Source organism: Penicillium citrinum (assembly GCF_028827155.1).
Source record: "Penicillium citrinum strain IBT 23319 chromosome Unknown utg000002l:1.0-3833315.0:1.0-3834789.0, whole genome shotgun sequence".
Classification (NCBI taxonomy): Eukaryota; Fungi; Ascomycota; class Eurotiomycetes; order Eurotiales; family Aspergillaceae; genus Penicillium; species Penicillium citrinum.
The window spans coordinates 2,958,396-2,976,435 of record NW_026622687.1 but is presented as its reverse complement, the minus strand read 5'-3'; the positions used below and the strand labels follow the sequence as shown (position 1 = coordinate 2,976,435).

At 49.2% G+C, this 18,040-nt stretch overlaps 7 protein-coding genes across 7 annotated transcripts; 3 read left to right on the top strand and 4 right to left on the bottom strand.

The window, feature by feature from the left end:
• Positions 1-1,278: 1,278 nt before the first annotated feature.
• On the bottom strand, positions 1,279-4,197 carry N7469_002931 (uncharacterized protein; the record flags this gene model as incomplete). The annotated part of the gene is made up of 3 exons (XM_056641851.1): positions 1,279-3,600; positions 3,658-3,845; positions 3,930-4,197. The coding sequence occupies 3 exons, from the start codon at positions 4,195-4,197 to the stop codon at positions 1,279-1,281; spliced, it is 2,778 nt and encodes a 925-aa protein (XP_056504345.1).
• Positions 4,198-4,595: 398 nt separating this feature from the next.
• Positions 4,596-6,170, top strand: N7469_002930 (wax synthase family protein; the record flags this gene model as incomplete). Its single annotated transcript, XM_056641850.1, has 1 exon — positions 4,596-6,170. The coding sequence occupies one exon, from the start codon at positions 4,596-4,598 to the stop codon at positions 6,168-6,170; it is 1,575 nt and encodes a 524-aa protein (XP_056504344.1).
• Positions 6,171-6,321: 151 nt separating this feature from the next.
• Positions 6,322-8,753, bottom strand: N7469_002929 (RIX1/PELP1 family protein; the record flags this gene model as incomplete). Its single annotated transcript, XM_056641849.1, has 2 exons — positions 6,322-8,343; positions 8,421-8,753. 2 exons carry the CDS (start codon positions 8,751-8,753, stop codon positions 6,322-6,324), a joined length of 2,355 nt encoding a protein of 784 aa, XP_056504343.1.
• Positions 8,754-9,100: 347 nt separating this feature from the next.
• N7469_002928 (uncharacterized protein) lies at positions 9,101-12,831 on the top strand (the record flags this gene model as incomplete). The annotated part of the gene is made up of 5 exons (XM_056641848.1): positions 9,101-9,106; positions 9,195-9,318; positions 9,386-9,712; positions 9,772-10,379; positions 10,432-12,831. 5 exons carry the CDS (start codon positions 9,101-9,103, stop codon positions 12,829-12,831), a joined length of 3,465 nt encoding a protein of 1,154 aa, XP_056504342.1.
• Positions 12,832-13,230: 399 nt separating this feature from the next.
• On the bottom strand, positions 13,231-14,064 carry N7469_002927 (complex I NDUFA12 subunit family protein; the record flags this gene model as incomplete). The annotated part of the gene is made up of 7 exons (XM_056641847.1): positions 13,231-13,279; positions 13,341-13,478; positions 13,547-13,610; positions 13,694-13,774; positions 13,840-13,846; positions 13,939-13,959; positions 14,014-14,064. The coding sequence occupies 7 exons, from the start codon at positions 14,062-14,064 to the stop codon at positions 13,231-13,233; spliced, it is 411 nt and encodes a 136-aa protein (XP_056504341.1).
• Positions 14,065-14,235: 171 nt separating this feature from the next.
• On the top strand, positions 14,236-15,964 carry N7469_002926 (CDP-diacylglycerol--glycerol-3-phosphate 3-phosphatidyltransferase; the record flags this gene model as incomplete). Its single annotated transcript, XM_056641846.1, has 3 exons — positions 14,236-14,478; positions 14,555-14,907; positions 14,965-15,964. 3 exons carry the CDS (start codon positions 14,236-14,238, stop codon positions 15,962-15,964), a joined length of 1,596 nt encoding a protein of 531 aa, XP_056504340.1.
• Positions 15,965-16,498: 534 nt separating this feature from the next.
• Positions 16,499-17,996, bottom strand: N7469_002925 (ribosome biogenesis protein LTV1; the record flags this gene model as incomplete). The annotated part of the gene is made up of 2 exons (XM_056641845.1): positions 16,499-17,921; positions 17,977-17,996. 2 exons carry the CDS (start codon positions 17,994-17,996, stop codon positions 16,499-16,501), a joined length of 1,443 nt encoding a protein of 480 aa, XP_056504339.1.
• Positions 17,997-18,040: the final 44 nt, after the last annotated feature.

Genomic DNA, 18,040 nt, shown 5'->3' with positions numbered 1-18,040 from the left:
CATAGTACTGCATCGTTGTCGGGAAAAAAAAGAGCGAAAAGAAAAATAGTAAAAAGTAAGTATGCATGACGTCGGAAATAGCGCAAATCAGACAACGAGATGCATCGAAGCCATGGAAGGAATTCTCCAAAAGACTTGATGTGCGGAGATCCGACCATCCACTTATCCGTTTCCAAAATGAGGCACTATAAATGTAATTTACCTTTATTCCGTACCGCGATGAAGTTCTAGCAATGCCTAGATTTAAGTCGCAAGCCTCTTGAGATCCTCCCCGTGGCTGATCACGCCACATTTCAGATTTACTCTGGCGCCTCTTCACGAAGTGTACAGTACATACTCGGCTTCGTAGTTGAATTGACCAATCTTATAACCCTCAGATCTAGCTTTGTCTTCTACTACACTCCAGGGGTTGTGTCTTGTCAGCCTCTTGGCGTGGGGAGAAAAGGGGGAAACCCTACCTTCCGCTGACTTGCAGGACTTGGCTATTGGAGTAGATGATTAGTTGCATTGATTCGCCTTGGCTTCTTGGTTTCTTCTACGATTGCTTTTTGCTTTTGATCTAGTCTCTCCACGGAATGACTATTACTTAAATATGGATGGCTTCCACGGATACGGTCCAGGGACGGTCCGTGTTGACTTTGGTCTGGACTCTTGGGAGATCTGGGATGTATGGAAAGGAGCGCCACTGAAGCCTAATGGAATTGCCTTCCTATCCCCATACCTAAACACTAGGTATGTAGTGTTATCTGAGGGAATATAAATTTACATGGCCTGATATAGTTGGGCAATCTTTGATATTGTCTCGTCGTGAGATACCATGCCCGTTTGAGTTTCTGGGCGTGGTGGATCAGTTTCAACCTGGTTCGCTCCAATTTGGGGCAGTCGATTGATTCCGAACATAGCCGCATCCGCTGGGATTCGACAGGATCGTTGAGCAAATCATGGATCAAACCATAAAAGGACCAAACTCCGAAGGAGCGTCTCATGGCCGGGCCGGTTCAGCCTCACCTACGTTATTGGTAGTAGAGTGTACCCAACACTGTCCTCGTGCTGCAATATACACCACTCCTAGTATGAGGCAAATAAGAAAATATGGGCTCGAGGTTTTTTATTTTCAATATGAAAATATCATGACATATTCTTTGGTTTGAATAATCACAGTGAAAGGTAAATCTCGGGGCCGCAGCAATAGGTATCATAACGCTCCACATTGATACCAGTCGCTATCAGAAGCAATTCGCCACTCATCAAGCAACCTCATTTCCTTCTGAGACTCGACTATCCCAGCAGATTCTCAAGATCCGCCACCCGTGTGGCTCTGTCCTCTGCCTTCTTCTTGCCAGTTTCACGGAAAGCAGCCAGCATCAGTGTACGCTTGCGTTCCTGTACCTCAATCACACGTTCTTCAACACTATCCTCCATCACAAGTCGCCATACAGTGGTCTCTCGCTTTTGTCCAAGACGATACACCCGGTCCACGGCTTGATCCTCGATTGCTGGGGCCCACCAACTGTCTGAAAGAATAACTTGGTTGGCAGCAACAAGGTTCAGACCCACACTGCACACGTTGAGACTGGCAAGGAGAACGGTACAAGAAGGGTCGTTGGTGAATTCATTGATGGAGTTGTCTCGCTTGATGGACGGCATGCTACCATCAATGCGCGCAAATTTGATTCCACGCTGCTCCAGTTGTGGTTCAATGAGATTGAGGAATGAAGTCCACTGACTGAAAACCACTGTTTTCGTGTCAGGAGCCTGGCCCTTCGCCGTGAGAACTTTGATGAGCGCTTCAACCTTGCTGCTCGGCTGATTGGGATCTGCAGAGGCCGTGGATACATCTTCACCTAGTTCAACCTCGGGGGAAACTAGAATTGAATTGTCTTCGAGGTCAGCCCGGCATAGTGGGCATTTGTGTTGTCGCTCTATGGCTTGTTCAATGCAGCCACGGCAGTAGGCGTGGGCACATGCGGTAATCACAGGGTTTTCGAGTTTATCCAAGCAGATGGCACACATCTCTTGGCTCTCGATTTGAAGTTGAAGCATGTCACGCAAGGCCTTAATGTTCTCATCTGTGAGAGGCACAACTTTGCTTTCCTCGAGTGTATTCAGCAGCGTATCGATTCGGTTCTTGCAAAGAGCCCAGTGATTGCAAACTTGGCGAAGGCGCAGAAGCACTTCCAACAAATGCGAATAAGTACCCTGCTTATCTTTGAACTCGATCAGAGCACCCTTTGCTTCGCTTTGCAGAGCATCGTATTTTTCTTGTTCGTGTGCGTGGAACTTGACACGGAGGACACGGGATGTCATCTCCGGGAGACGGATATCCACAAAACTCATGCTCTTAGTTCGTCGGAGACAGATTGTTGCCATCAATGCCTCAAGCAAAAGACGGGCTTCGGGTGCGCCGTTAGAAAGGGGGCGGACCAGAACACTGTTGAACATGCTGAAATCCTCTAATCCACCAGACAATTTCAAAAATCGGACCTGCGAGTAAAGATCTTTGAGCGTGTTGATGATTGGCGTTCCGGTCAAAGTCCAACGAGAATCCACACGCAAACCACATGCTGCGAGCGAAGCTTTGCTCCGTGGATTGCGGATGGTATGGCCTTCATCGAGAACCACGCGGCGCCAGTGCACTGAAAAGATACCCTTCGACGGGTGACTTTTGGCGTCAGGGTTGTATTCCATAGAGAGGGCACCATAACTGGTAATTACAACATCATATTTTGCCAGGTTTTTTTCTTCCTTTTTGCCAGAACCGTGATAGATCAGAACACTCGGTGCGTTTTCATTTCGAGTGTGCTCGTGAATTTGATTTCTCCAGTTACTCATCACTCCGACAGGGGCAATAATCAAGGTTGTTTTACTAGACTTGGGGGTTCGGGGCGTTGGGTTGGCTAGAATAAGTGAAATAATCTGAATGGTCTTTCCAAGGCCCATGTCATCGGCCAAAATACCGCCACTGGCTAGAGGCGGTTCTGTAGAAGTTGAGAAATTTGTCGCGATGTTGGTAAAATAATTATTCTCACGCTTCCATAACTGCACAATTGCATCCGAGCCAGGAGCCGGGAGAGAAGGAGATTCGCGGCTGATCATCCATGCCAACCCTTGTCTTTGATATGGGAGCAGTACCGTAGAAAGAGCCATCGGCGAATCGGCCATTGGCATTTTAGCCAGATCAGTTTCCTTCTGGCCAAAAGTTTCCACAACTCGACCAATATCTCTTGGATTAAAGACCTTGCTCTCGTTGAGCAAATCTTCTATACTTTCTTCGCTTTCACCCAATCCACTTAGGGTTGACAGGTTGGCAAAATTTGGGTCTTCGTTGGCCTGCCAGTTCTGAGCTGCTTTACTGAGAGCTAAAGCACGACCCCTTTTAGCAGCCTCTTTCTCTGCTTTCTCTTTCTCAATTTCTCGCTTTCTTCTTTCACGCTCTGCCTGGTCAGTTCCACGAAGGAGCAGTTTGTCCTTTTTCAACAGCGTTTTCAATACTGGCATTTCGGTTGCATTATCGGTACCATGGATTCTCAGATTGACCGGACAGGTGAAGCTACCAATTGAACCGGTGAGTACAGCTTCGACAGTGATTTGCTTGGGATCCTATCTTCGTGGTGAGTCTCATTTACATGACGCGGTAAATGATGTGGTGCCATTCACCATGTACTTGGCAAGCTTAGCAGCCACTTGTCGCCCGATATGGCCAATCTGAGCACCCATAACATTGTCAACACGAATTGCATTGGGGTCATATTGGTTTTCAGGTTCCCGCTTCAAGATCACATGCTCGCCTGGGTTGGCATTGCCTCTGTAATAACGTACACCCACAATTGTTGTGGGACAAATACCTATTCAAAAAAATTTAGTAAATATCCCAACTATTCTTCGAATGCAGTTTGCTGCATGAACAAAAGGTTTGCCATTTGACGCACCGTATAATACAAAGTTGGATGTATAGTCACTATCCTGACTATCTGGAACAAGTTCATTTGCTGCATCATCCTCTTCATCGGCACCGGCAACTTGAGTCAAAGGAATGTATTCAGTTTGTTCACCGAGTCGTTGTCCAGAGTTGGAATTAGGCTGGCTTGAAGGTGACGCATTCCGGCTAGTTTTAGCGGCGCGATCTTGATCCTCTTCAAGGCCAGCCACAGTCAATCCCGCCGAATCTGCGTTACGTTTGCTTGTTCGTCGTGGCATGACACTATATGTTGCTCCACAAGCGCGAACCCGTAGAACAAATGAATATCACAAAGCTGAACGTCAGTGAAAATCACGGGACAATTCCAAGAGATGCCAGTTTGGGGAATTGGCGTCACGCGCTAGTCCCAATCTGGTTATGGACATCGGCGAGAAACACGTGGTCACGTGAGTTATGTCTATGAAGTGACCAGCTTGGTTTGCCTCGCTTGAGGAAAAAGCAACTTCTTCATGATCAGATCTTGTTTTCGCTTGCATCAAACATATTCACTATTGCGGTCATTTTCGAGCGTCATTTGCAATAATCATCATCAACGCGTGCATCTCGTATCGCTTATCGTCTAAGTGGTTCCCTCCAGAGAAATCAAGCTATCCGGGCTAGTGGCGCCCCAACCCGCATGGCCTATCAACGTCATGGTTCCTCGAGGGATCTCGTTCAGCTCCATGAAGCGGATTTAGAATCACTATTGCGACAGGGAAAGTTCAAGCCAGTCTTACTCTATCAAGTTGTGTTGTTCAATCTTCTTCCATTACTTGGTCTGATCATACCTCGCCACAGGGGTGGTATATATATTCGGCGTTCAATATTTGCCCTGAGCCTTGGGGTTGCTGCCCAGATTTTCAAGAATCATCGAGGTCTATTGGGAGGTAATGGGTATATGTTCGGTTTGATTACCGCATGGTGGCTCGTATGGAATGCTGGATTGTTGGTATTCACTGATATTGAAGATGGTTTTCAGCGCATTGAACGAGGGGCTGCTACCTCTGACAAAAGTGGATCAGCAAAGGTGGAACTTTCGAATGCAACTGGACATCCCCAGACCAGTTCTCCAGACAGCAAGAAGCAGGAACCTCGAGACAGATTTCACTGGCAGTCTTATCCACAGAAACTATCGCATCGTCTCGAATGGTGCGCAGGTTTACTTTTCAACTTGCGAGGGCCAGAATGGAATTGGCGAGCTCCCCATCTAGGGCCACTACCTCGATCCGTCCATTCTCAACTACGTGGTGGATTCATATCCGATAAATTTCAGTCCGTGGACGACAATAGATACCCCAGTTCGAAGGCCCGTCTCAGGGATGCTTTCCGAACATGTTTGGTCCACTATATGCTCCTGGACTGTTTGAAAGCCATCATGATGCGAGACCCTTATTTCAGAGGGACGAGTACAGTTGCCTCGCCCCCATTTCCGCTGCCTTATTTTGAGGCTTTCCCAATTCTTATACGCTTCTACCATATCTTCATAAGTTGCATGGGTGTATATGTTGCACTGTCTTTTGTCACCTCATTCAATCCTATATGTTTTCTGGGATTGTCCTTGGCTTTCCCCAATGCTTCTAGGAAACTCACAGCAGCCCCTCTTGACGCATCTTGGCTGTATGCAGATTCTTTCGGATCCTTCTTTGAGTCTATCTTGGATCACGGACTTGCTGGCTGTTGGGGACGTTGGTGGCACCAAATATTTCGAAATGGGTTCACGACTACTGCCCAATGGATTCTGTCATTTCTTCCGACTAAACTAGCACATAATGCTTCGTTCAAACGCATGGTACATATCGTGGTTGCATTCTCTCTCAGCGGGTTTATACATGCTTGCGGGAGCTACACTCAGTTTACCGAAACTCACCCTCTCTCCGGGCCGTTCCTTTTCTTCAATATGCAGAGTCTTGCAGTCATCGGTGAATATATCTTCAAGACTGTTGTTTTTCCAAGACTCCCCTTCTCTCAAACTCCAAGGTATTTACGGAGGACAGGCAATGCAGTTTTTACTTTCAGCTGGGTGCTTTTTTCAGGAGCCCGCATGGCAGACGACTTTGCCAGGGGTGGTTTGTGGCTGGTTGAGCCCATTCCCTTGAGTCCGCTACGTGGACTGGGCATAGCCAACGGATCCGGCTGGTGGTGCTGGGAAGGAGCATGGTTTCGTTATTGGAATGACGGTACATATTGGGGAAGTGGAATCCGAGTTGTGTGATAGACAATAGATATATAAACTTTTCTCGGTAATTGAGACAGCAAGCCTCGAGATCATCGAGACCTTTGCCTTCGGAAAATTACAACTATATATACGATACACTGCCTCGCAAGGCATGCATGGAAGAAGCACTAGTATATACAATCATGGCTCAACCTTCCATCGTGACATCGTCGTCCTCATCATCGTCATCTGTGTCGGGGTCCATGTTCAAGGTAGGTAGCTCATCGTCGCTGTCGTCGACGGAAACATCCGCAGCAGGCTGCGAGGTGCTTGAGACGGTTGAAATCTGAGCCTTGAAAGGCGTTTCTTGAGGCGTGCTGGAAGTTTGAGCACGCGGGGCCGCAGCTGAAGAGACAGACACCTTGGTGGGGCTCAAAGGTTGATTGTGCCCAGAAGAAGGCTCGGTAGATTTCGTTGAGATATCCTCTTCGAATCGCGCCTTTTTGGTCTGGCCTGGTTGTTGCTCAGGTGCCAGGGCTAGGCCAGATGATTGAAGAGTGGACTCTTCGGCATATGTGCGTTTGTGCACCAATGGTGCTGCGACTGTTGGCTCAGGTTTCTGCGTCTCGACGCGCGAAACTTTCAAAAATTCGCTCGTTACAGGTGCGGCGTCATACTCCTCAGTGGCCATCTCATCGGCTTCCTCGTCCTCCTCATTTTCAGCATATGCGTCAAGTTCAGGCGTGGTCATCAGAACCGGCATTCTAGGCCGGATAAGGGCTTCTACTTCCTTCTGATCCGAATAAATGCGAGCCAAGAAAGGTATGAGGCTGGCGCCAGCTCCGCGGCCTTTGACAGCTGGAATAGGGTTAAGAACACTTGCAAGCATCGCATCCTTGTCCGTAGTCAAGATGATTGTGCGATCAATCTCGGCCCGAGTAGAGGCCGCGAGTAATTCCGATGGAACAGATGTAAGGACGGCCTGCAACAGAGTGGATGCAGAGTCCTCAAGCCTAGATGAACTGTAACCCGTAAAGACTTGTCGGGCATTCAGATTAGGATTCAAGAAAGAATCCGCATTCGCTGTTCCGGGACCAGCCTTAGACCTGGATCTGGTGTCCGACTGGGACTTTGAATGCGAGCCCGACTCTCCAGTAACGGGGAGAAGATCATGGCAGCAGGAGCGCAAAACATTGGCGATGGAAGACACACTCTGCTTTGTCAAAGCAGGCCCATTGACAGACACAAGAGACTGAAGTAAGTCATAAGTGGTATAACGAACATCCTTGCTGAACTTTTCGTTTCGGAACACCCAATTGGCCTGCTCCAAGATGGACTGGGTGATGGGGGTGATGCTGGTCTCGAGGACGCTGACAACATGTGCAAGCAAGTTCAAGGCACCGATATGAATGCGAGGCAACTCGGCCCACAGTTGTTCTCGCTCTTCCCGGCCAATTTGGGGGTTGGACTGGGCGCCGTTGGCGGATTCACCGTTAGCTGGGACGATAACCGATGTGAGTCGGGACGTCAGATCGAGGATCAGACCCAAAGGAAGAGCCACACTAGACATGGATGGCAAAGAGATAAACCCTGAGAGTATCCTCAAAAGGGTAAGAATCCTGTCGGCTCCGCTGTGAAGCCCTCTCCAGCTAGGCAGTCCTAGGATATCAGAGCTCCCGTCGCCGACCTCTTTGCTGTAATTTTGCTTAATGGGGACTAACGACCCATCTACAGACTCCCATTGCTCCACTACAGCCCGGAATACATGATCCGTAGCTCTATGGATAGATAGGATTGTCGAGCGGCAATCATCTGTCCAACCCGAACCTGATTTATCTTTAGGCGCGCACTTATATAGCGAAGCAAATAAGTCCACCGCAACGTCAATCACCGGTTCCGGGTAAAATACAGGCGCGGAGGCACCGAGAATCTCCGTCAGCAGCGAACGAAGTTGAGAGCCAAATGGCCGGAAAATCGTCGGATGGCGAGGCACCAATTCCAGGATGGCATGGAGAACGATTTCCATAAAAGGTGTATTGGGCTTGGGCTTCCGGCTTGAGCCAGAGGGCAGTTTGACCAGGGTTGAGACAAGATTTAACGCCGCAGTAACGAATCCAGGCAGGTGAGGAGTTGTAACCTCGCGGACAAGAGTCGGATATTGGTAGGTCAAGTGGAAAATACGAGTCAACGTGATGAGGCTCATTTTTCTAGTAGAGACAGGATCCGGTTTCTAAAGAAGCAGTCAATCGAAATATTAGCCGATTGCACAAATTTCGGACTGAAACATTGTATGATTCCGTTGCATACCGCTAGAATTCCAATCAAGCCACGAACAATGGGCTCATATCCCCGCAGAGCTTCCCATTGTCCCGCTTCGACGGTTGCTTTCACCAAAACCACTGCGGTCCATCGTCCCTCGACACTGCGGTCCTGTAATAAGCTTGCTAGGCGGGTCTTCAATTTATGAATCTGAATGGCATTATCGGAGTCAGATTTGCCAGGTTTCTGATTTTGCGGCGCTGATAAAAGCTCTGCGCAATCGCTCAACGAGGTCGCAAGAAACGAAGCGATCGACGGCAATTGATCGACCGGTGTTGTAGTCAAACGGTGCGTGATAGCACGCAGGGTCGTGGAGGTCATTGTGGCTTCTCCAAATTCTCTGGCGGCTTTTTGCGCAGGCCCAGACCTTTTTTGGGGAGGAAGCGAAGAAAGCAAGCTAAAAAAATAAATTAAAGAATGAAGCTGCTTGAAGATAAAAAATCCTGCTGAGTCAGTAATCTATTCCATAACGGAAATTTTCAGCGACAATACCATAAAGCTTGGACCACATGAAGCCGAGGCCATAGATTACCGTCACGGGATTACACCGGCCACTCCACACCCCTGGGCAATCATTCCTCGGGGCCTGACGATGCGCTGAACTACGCATGGCTCTTCTATCCTTCCTACAACTCCCTCTGCGCATTCTGAGCAAACCCTCCTGAACCATGGCGGTAAGTTTGAACTGTTCTCAGTCTATCTTGGACAATCTGAGAACAATTCTTCAATCTATTCCGAAGATATACTAACACGTGCGTGTAGGGAGGTAATGCCGAGAAGGGGCAGCGATACATCGCGTCTCTGGACCAAGCGCGGGCCCAGGGTAAATGGGATGATGTTCCTGAATTGATTCGAAAAGTTACAAAGCATGCGCCGCAGAGAACCTGTACGTCTCGCAATTCAATCTTGTGTCCGTCTGCAAGTGGGGGGAGCTAACAAGGGTATCCCCAAAGGTGTAATCCAAACCGCAACTGCCGAGCTTCGAGTGGTCGCTTTTCTCCAGCAACGAACAACTACAAGTGATTCTACATCGACGCCGCATCTTCCTGAACTGATTCCTGCCTTGTTGACAACCATCGAGAATAATGACGGAAACGCGCAGGAGCTGTTACAGGCACAAGTCTGTCTGGGATGGATCCATTGGACTCTCAATGAACCAAGTCTGGCAGCCGCTCGCTTGCCAAAGGACTTTAATTTGACTGTGGATACACTGACCAGTGATGGCCAGAGCTTATCTCCATGGACTGAGGTCTGCTTGGTTAAAGGATGTTATCTCAAGGGTATGGCAAGCTTCTATGTGAATGCTTGAGATCAACACGGCTAATGGAAGGATTGATAGGTTCTGCTCAGTCTGCCGTGGCCGAAATTGATGAGATTTTAGAGACGTTTGCCTCTCTCGCAGTCTGGCTTGAGAATGGCCAGCTTGCCTCGTCGACCAATCAACAATTTCTCAACTGGTCCGAGACTATGCTCGCCCGAGGCGCCTTAATTGCTACTGAAACCGCTACAAACAGTTCTCCATACTCGGATCCTCGACATGTGGAGATTGCGCTCCGGCTGTTTAGGCTTTGGGCATCTATACCGCCATCTGTGATGAACAAACCCGCATTTGCCGATAACTCGGGGGCTCTCCCACGCCCGGCAATTTATAAAGCCTACTATGGATTCTTGACAACTATTCTCCAAAATGGCTTGGTTTATACCCCGCCTATCGATGCAATTCCCGAGCGTCCCCAGCTTGCAAGTGAATTTCGTCGCATCGAGGCGATCTGTGAAAGCAATCTTCTCCGAGAGGTCAAATTCCCCACCGCCCAATCCAACAACAGCCAGGTCGAGGAGTGGGTGGAACAAGTCATCAGCAACTGGGAGGTGCTATGTGGACCACACTGGCAGGACCAGGACCTCGGCGAAGGGGGTCAGAATGCCGTGGGCCGGAATGTTTTGGATGTAAGCAGAAATGATTTGCATTCCTCGGCGACTACTGACAAACTCTATCTAGATCCTCTATCGCGCAGCAACGAAAACCTATCATTCACATTTAATTTTGCGACGTTTGTTCCATGTGCATTCGGCGTTAGCTGACTTTGACCTGGCCGTTAAAGCATTGGATTCGTATATCGAGATTGTCACCGCCGCCAAGGAAAGAGCTGCCAGAGGAGCTGAATCTGGAGAATTGGAGAAAGACGAAATCCTGCTGCAAACTCTTTCTGAAGGTGTCTCATTACTGAGTTGCCTTGGCTCTTTCGATGAAGCAGAGAAGGCTAAAGATTTGACCGAACTGATCAGGGAATATCTCGATAAACAAGACTTGGTCCAGGAGAATGGCAATGCTACGGGAACCGCATTGTTGTCTGGAGAGCCAAATAGCTCCGATGGACTCGGAATATCGCAGGCCGTGCTTGCTTTAGCGAACAGAGCTGTTGGGATTGGTCTTGCTAATTGGGCCAACTATACTCCACAGAGTGAGACTCGAGATCTCATTCGTGGGGAAGCTATCGATTACCTTGAGAGGAGTGTGTCTCCCGAGCTAGGAAGTCAATTGAGCTATGCCTCACTCTACACCCTATCACTGGTGCTCGCAGAAAACCGAGACTTGGATACCGCTATCAACTATGTCAAGTCGGCTTTGACTTCAAACAAAACGATGAGCTCCGAAGATCTTTCACAAGAACGGGATCTTGTGCCTTTGTGGCATCTACTCGCATTATTGCTCAGTGCAAAGCAAGAATTTGACATTGCTGAGCGATCTTGCGAAGCAGCTTTCGAGCAATTTCCCTCTGATATCTTCCCAAAGAGTACCCGCGAGCGACGTTCTTCGCGGCAGTCTCACTGCAAAGATCACGGCTCCTCTGGGCCTAAGCGCTCGCTCCTCAGCCGTTTGTCCGGCCGGGAGAAGGAGCGCATTATTCAAACTCGTATCTCGCAACTGGCTTTTGTCGAGCTCCTGGAGGGCCCGGAGGCCGCCGTTAACCAGACTGAACAATTATTGAGTTTGTTTAGCACCCTGTTCAATGATTTGAACCTGGATAATGGGACCGCCAAGGCTAAACCGGAGAATCTGGTACCGCCCAAGAGCTCTGCGGGCACAGCTAAGAGTTTTCGGAGCAGCATCTTCAGCCGAAATCGATCCTCTCAACTGCCGGACCGCCGAGCTGATCCAACTGGCGATGCACCGGCAGTGCCACCAATTCCCAATGGTCATAGCACTCCCACTGGGGCACCTGCCATCCACATCACAGATGAAGATGTTAACACTCCTCAGGAGAATCAATCTCCCCTCTCAAGATCAGACTCTAAAAAGCTCAGAAAACGCAGTGGTAGTTTCCACAGCAAGAATGAGAAGCCTCGTGATCAAGAGCCTCCGCTGCCAAATGGAGCGGAAACCCCTGACATGGTTGGTATTGCAGTGTCAGGCAATGCGTCGCCTGCTACACCGACACATTCCCCAAGTGGCAAGCAGCCATTACAGCCTATAGCCCATAACATCCATCATAAGCAGCAACCGGCTCCGGCTGGCCACGAGCGCCAACCTCCAGTGCAAGATACTCGTTTACCACGCCCGCATCGCTTCGACTCGCCCACTAATGCTATCACCAAGTTCTCTACCCTTCAGTCCAACAAACATGCTCTGGGACTGCTGGTCAAGATCTGGCTTATAATTGCCGGTCTATACCGCCGAGCTTCTTTGTTCGATGATGCTCGCGAAGCCTGCGAAGAAGCTGCCAAACAAACTGCTCGAGTAGAAAGTGTGGCCTCCACTCATGAATCCTCAGCGCGTACCCTTAGCAAACGTGGCTGGTGTAATGCTAAGAGCTCGGAGGAGCTTTGGGCTGATGTCTATGCTGAGCAAGGCCTTTTGGCTCAAGCTCAATCAAAGCCCCATCAAGCTATCAAACAATTCGAAGATGCTCTCTTGCGTTTCCCGGATCATCCCACAGCGACCATTTCCCTTGCAAACCTTCTTTTGGATGTATGGGATCAAACATTACCTCTTGAGCCTTCGACGGCCGACGTCAACCTCGATTCATCACGTGTCTCGCTTTTGTCTGAACTTTCAAAGCCAAAGTCTGTTCGGGCTGTATCGACCGAGGAGATGAAGGTCACCGACGACGCAAAAAGCTCACAGTCCAGCGAATCTCCCACATCGGCCCACAATGTCGACCCAAAGCACCTCCATCGACTCGCAGCTCGGGACCGCGCATATGGCCTTCTGTCTGCCTTGACAAAATTAGGTAGCTCCTGGGATAACTCTGATGCATGGTACGCCCTGTCGCGAGCTTACGAGGCCGGCGAGCAAACTGAGAAACTCAAGGAGGTTCTGTGGTGGTGCATTGAGCTTGAGGATCGCCGACCAATTCGCCATTGGTCCAATATTGGTTCTGGACTCTATGTTCTCTGAAATAGCGAAAGAAGCTAAAATAAAGAAAAAAATTGCAAGCCCTTCTACATTCTTGTATCTACTTGATTATTCCCCTCCTCTTTTGCCAATTTCTAGTTTCCCCCCCCCCCCCGCCTTCGCCTTTTTTCTTTTTGACACTTGAGATACCATGCCAATGGCAACCGATTAGGACCTAATAGCATGGGCAGACACAGACATGGTTGCCAAATATTCAGGAATGGAACGATTTTTTAAAGTTTTGAAGACTTTCTCTCGCAATACCACTAGTAGAACAACTTTATATACATTCCTCCTCGATAACGTCCCCGGTGTAGGGGTCGGAGGATCCAAATAAAAGAAAACGGTCAAGTCAACCTCCCAAAGTGGAATTCACTTTTCTAGCCCACAAGGTCGATTGATTTACCGCTGAGCAGCAACGGGCTTCCAAGCATGATACTTGGGGCGGGTGCTATCGATGCAAGTTAGTTAATCCGAGTCAAGACCTAGGCTTGAATATTGGCCACACTTACGTAGAGTAGGTCTTGAAAGCAGCACGGCTGAGAGTCAGGTTGGGACGGTGCTCGGGGAGCTCCCAGGTGCGGAGACCGGCCTGCATAATCTTGTCGGTGGTCGGGGGAGAATCAACCAGGTAGGAGATCCAGGCGTGCCTGTATTGGCCTTAGTATCTGTTGTACTTGCGCATCTGTTGATATTGATGTGTTCAAATCGTGCTTACCATCCGGGCTCGATCTGGCAAGGCATGTACTCGTGCTCCTTGTAGTCGACCCATCGTGTGCGGACTAAGCGGGCAAAAAAAAAAACGATTAGGTCAGTTTGTTCTCAAGGGCAGCCATTGCATGTTTCTTTCGGGCAATTGTCTTACGGGGAAGCTCCTCGGTCATGTTCTCGTAGTACTTATTGCCGTAACGGTCGGTTCCGATCAGGGTTCCGGCTTTGGTATCACCTGTGAGAGCGCGAGAATTAGTCAACCACTACCAACTGACAAGACCTTGCCATTGATCACCATACCGATGTACTGTGGAAATCAAACAGAATTGCCCGTTAGTATTCGATCCATGCTGTCCGGCTTGTCTCCCGGGTTATATCGTGGCGCTCGTTCAATCATACCATCATCTGGTGGAAGTAGTCCTGTGACAACTTGTCAGCATATGATGTCTATCGCGAGAAAACGGCACTACAAACCTTCACGCCGATCCGGCGCAAGTTGCGCAGGGTACGAGTTATGGTCGACATGGTGAGGTTGTGCAATGGAGGGGAGAAGAGGACCTGCGATCTTCCGTCGTTGAAAGGACGAACGAACTCGCTATGTTTGTTCTGTTTGCACTCTGCTCAGTGGCCTTCCCGATTCAGAAATCCGCCGGACTTTTGCAAATCTTCGAAACGTCGACCTTTCGCAAGCTGCAAATGTTTGGTCGTATTGGAGGTCAGGCACTTCGTTGTGCTGCACGACGCCCTGTGCCTCGTCGCAAAGTTTGTGATCGCAAATTTTCGGCTCATACAAACTACAGTGCTGCCCCTGCATCCACACCATCGTCTCCTCTCGGCAGTATTACGGTCGAGCTTGATCGCATTGCGCCTCGTTTCGAGATACAAGCTTCTCAGGTCTCAATTTTAGATTCACCGGCCAATTTCTATTCCACATTAAAGGTAAGTCTCTTTGGATTTAGCATAGCATGCGTTCTTCTGCTTTTATCAAATGCTAACTTGGTGATTTCGTCTATAGGCCAAAATACTCAATGCTCGCCGCCGTGTTTACCTGTCGACCCTTTATATTGGCAAAACCGAGCATGATCTCATTGAGACATTATCGCAAGCTTTAAACAACAACCCGGAGCTCAAAGTCTCAGTGCTCACGGACGCATTACGAGGGACTCGAGAAACCCCCAATCCCTCCAGCGCTTCTTTATTATGCTCTTTGGTTGAAGAATATGGACCGGAACGAGTGGAAATTCGCATGTTTCATACTCCAAATCTTACCGGGCTGCGAAAGAAATGGATTCCGCGTCGAATCAACGAGGGCTGGGGCTTACAGCATATGAAGTTGTACGGAATTGACGATGAGATTATTCTTTCTGGGTAAGTATGCTTGTGACGTCCCGAATTTTTTTCCTCAAAATTGATTTATTTTTGTAGGGCAAATCTCTCTTCAGACTACTTTACGAATCGTCTGGATCGGTATCATGTATTCAGCTCCAAGGAGCTAACTGAATACTACGCGCGCATCCATCATGCGGTTTGCGGCTTGAGTTTTCAGGTCTTGCCTGATCCCCACAGCAAGTCGGGATATCTACTGGACTGGCCCACTGCCAATGGAGCACCATCGCCTCTTGATGACCCCACAGACTTTATCGGCTACGCGTCTACTGTTCTGAACCCGCTCATCCAAGCTTACGACAACAAGCCTGTCTTGCCGTCAACGTCAAGTCAAACCTTTGTATACCCTGTGGCCCAGTTCACCCCACTTTTAAAACCAGACTCTTCTACTGAATTTCCAGCCGTCAGCAGCATTTTGCGCCTGCTATCCCAATCGACTGCATTCGCGGGCGCTCGCTGGCTCTTCACAGCGGGATACTTCAATATCCACCCTGTTCTATCGTCTCTATTGATCTCCAGCACATCTACCTCCTCTCAAACTCCGTCTAACACGCAAGGAACAGTCCTGACTGCATCTCCCTGGGCAAATGGATTTTATGGATCGTCAGGTATCTCCGGGATGCTTCCAGCAGCGTACACTCATCTCTCGGCTCGCTTCCTCGACAGGGTTGCCGCAGCCCAAGCCACAAATTCCATCCAACTCAAAGAATGGCGACGCGGGACCGTCGGCACACCAGGTGGCTGGACTTATCATGCTAAGGGCCTCTGGATCACATTGCCCGGTGAAGAAAACCCCAGCCTGACTTTTGTCGGGAGTAGCAATTATACCAAGCGCAGCTACAGTCTGGATATTGAAGCCGGTGCATTGGTTGTGACGAGCGACCAACAGCTGAAACAAAAGCTCGGCGAAGAAACCAAGTGGCTGCAGGAGGATGCCAAAGCAATCTCCAGAGAGGATCTGATGCGCACCGAGCGACGGGTTGGCTGGAATGTGCGACTGGCAATGTGGATTGTCGAGAAAGTTGGTGGAGCTTTATAGGCTCTGCTCTCTTTTATATTGTGTAAATTAGATTCCCTATTGTACTTATAGATCTGAAGCTGGCTATCACGCCTTTAGCATATACAGTGACGGATGAGTCGCAAACCAACTATATTAACTAATTTACAGTCATTTTAAAAGCCCCAAGAACTCTTTCAGAATGCTATCTGGAGGAAGAGATATAGTATATCACAACTCCACATCAATGATAGAGATCTTTGTCGAAATCAATAATTTGTTTACCTCTACAAACTTGTAGAAATGGTAGCGCGCTGTCTCCTTTGGGTGCAGTACTTGCTGATGCGCAATGATGGACAATTGGGGATCAGATCCTACTTCAATCTTTGGTTACTAAAATCTATTATATGAAAATTGAATCAAAACAGAACTTTTGATCTACCAGGTATATATATCAAGCCCAACTATGCATAGGAAGTATCTTCAAATCGTAGAGAAAACATAAAACCAAACGCCTTTTCATGACAGGGTGGGGGTTCCATTCAGAGTCGTATCGTTGCGGTTCAGCGTAAGCAATCATGCCCGTCCAGGGACTTTGCGAGAGGGATTGAACCGAGCAGGTCCAAGACCAGAGCGAACCTCATCAAGCATGCGAATACCAATGGCCTCGTTTCCGTTCTTGCCACGCTTGTTCTTAGCTCCTCTCCGCTTGGCTTGGGCACTGGTGTTGTCGTCCCAGTTGGACAAGAAGTCATCCATGACATTGTGGAACTCGCTGCGTGAGACGCCAGCTCCCTCGGCATTGACGAGACTGGGTGCTTGGGATGACGCAGTAGACATCCCAGTCATGCCAGTAGCACCGGTCATACCACTGACCATCGACATGCTGTCGTCGTACTCCTCATCTTCTTCATCAAGAGAGTAGAGAGCTTCAACTTTGTCGAATCGGTCGTCCAAAAGACGGTGACCCTCGGTGCGAGCTATCGCGGATGAAGACATAGAGTAGGCAGAGGGGTTGGTAAGGGCACCCTTGCGCTTCTTGCGCCGAATGGGAGTTCCTCCTACTGTGAACGCAGTCGATGCAGTTGTTTGCTGCTCGGAGGGAGCAATTGTGGGAGGAGCAGGGGCCGCAACCTTGCCAGCCTTAGCGTCCTTCTTGAACTTCGCAAACTCATTCATCCATCCTTGGTCTTGTGGGTGGAGATCTGGAGCGGGACGGTCATGTTCAGGTAGTTCGCCAGGCTCAAGGTCCTCAGCGGGCTCCACATCCTCAGTGCTGTCCACTTGCACAGGCGCCTTTTCCGTCGCGTCTGACTCCCAGCCTTCATCCTCGTCGTCGTGATCAAAAAGTGTATCCTCCCAATCTCCCTGCTCCAGCTCCTCTCCACCCTTTGTCAGTTCACCGAATATATCATCATCTTCATCATCGACAAATGCATCATCCTCTAGAGCCTCCAAAGCCTCTCGTAGACGTGGATCCATATCAGGCTGAAATCCAGCAATAGCATCAGGAACATTTTGCTGGTCCTGGTATGTCGGTTTGCGCGAGTAAGCAGTGGTAGTGGAGCGCATGTCACCATACTCGGACCCAGCAACACTTGGTCCATCGTTCAAAGAGGCTTGCGCCAAAGCATCCTCCAACTTCATTCCCTTGGCTTTTCCCTTCCCCTTCTCAGCCTTAGCTTCCACGAAGTGCGCATCGCCAGCACCAGTGCCTAACTCGCGCAAATGCTGCATGTAATCATACTGAGAGTCGTCATAGTAGATACCATAGTTGGCGGCCTCTCCCTCGTTACGACGGATCGCATCCTCATTGAATTCGGACTTTAGTTCCGAAAGGTTACGGAAAGGTTTGTGGGATGTTGTTGAGGCAGATGAAGGTGCAGGTGCAGGACCACCGACATGGTGAAGGACTCGATCATCCGCTTCGGGGTCGTGGATCAACGGATCCAGTTGAGAACGGTGGAAGAGCTGGAAGGTGCTCGCATTCTTCTTATCACTAAATATAGGGTTAGCAAAATGTCTCCAAATGCTACTATAAGGACAAGACTTACATCCACTGACGGGGCGGCATGTTTGCTGGCGATGTTGGACTTGCAAAAAAAGCGCTCGGCGAGC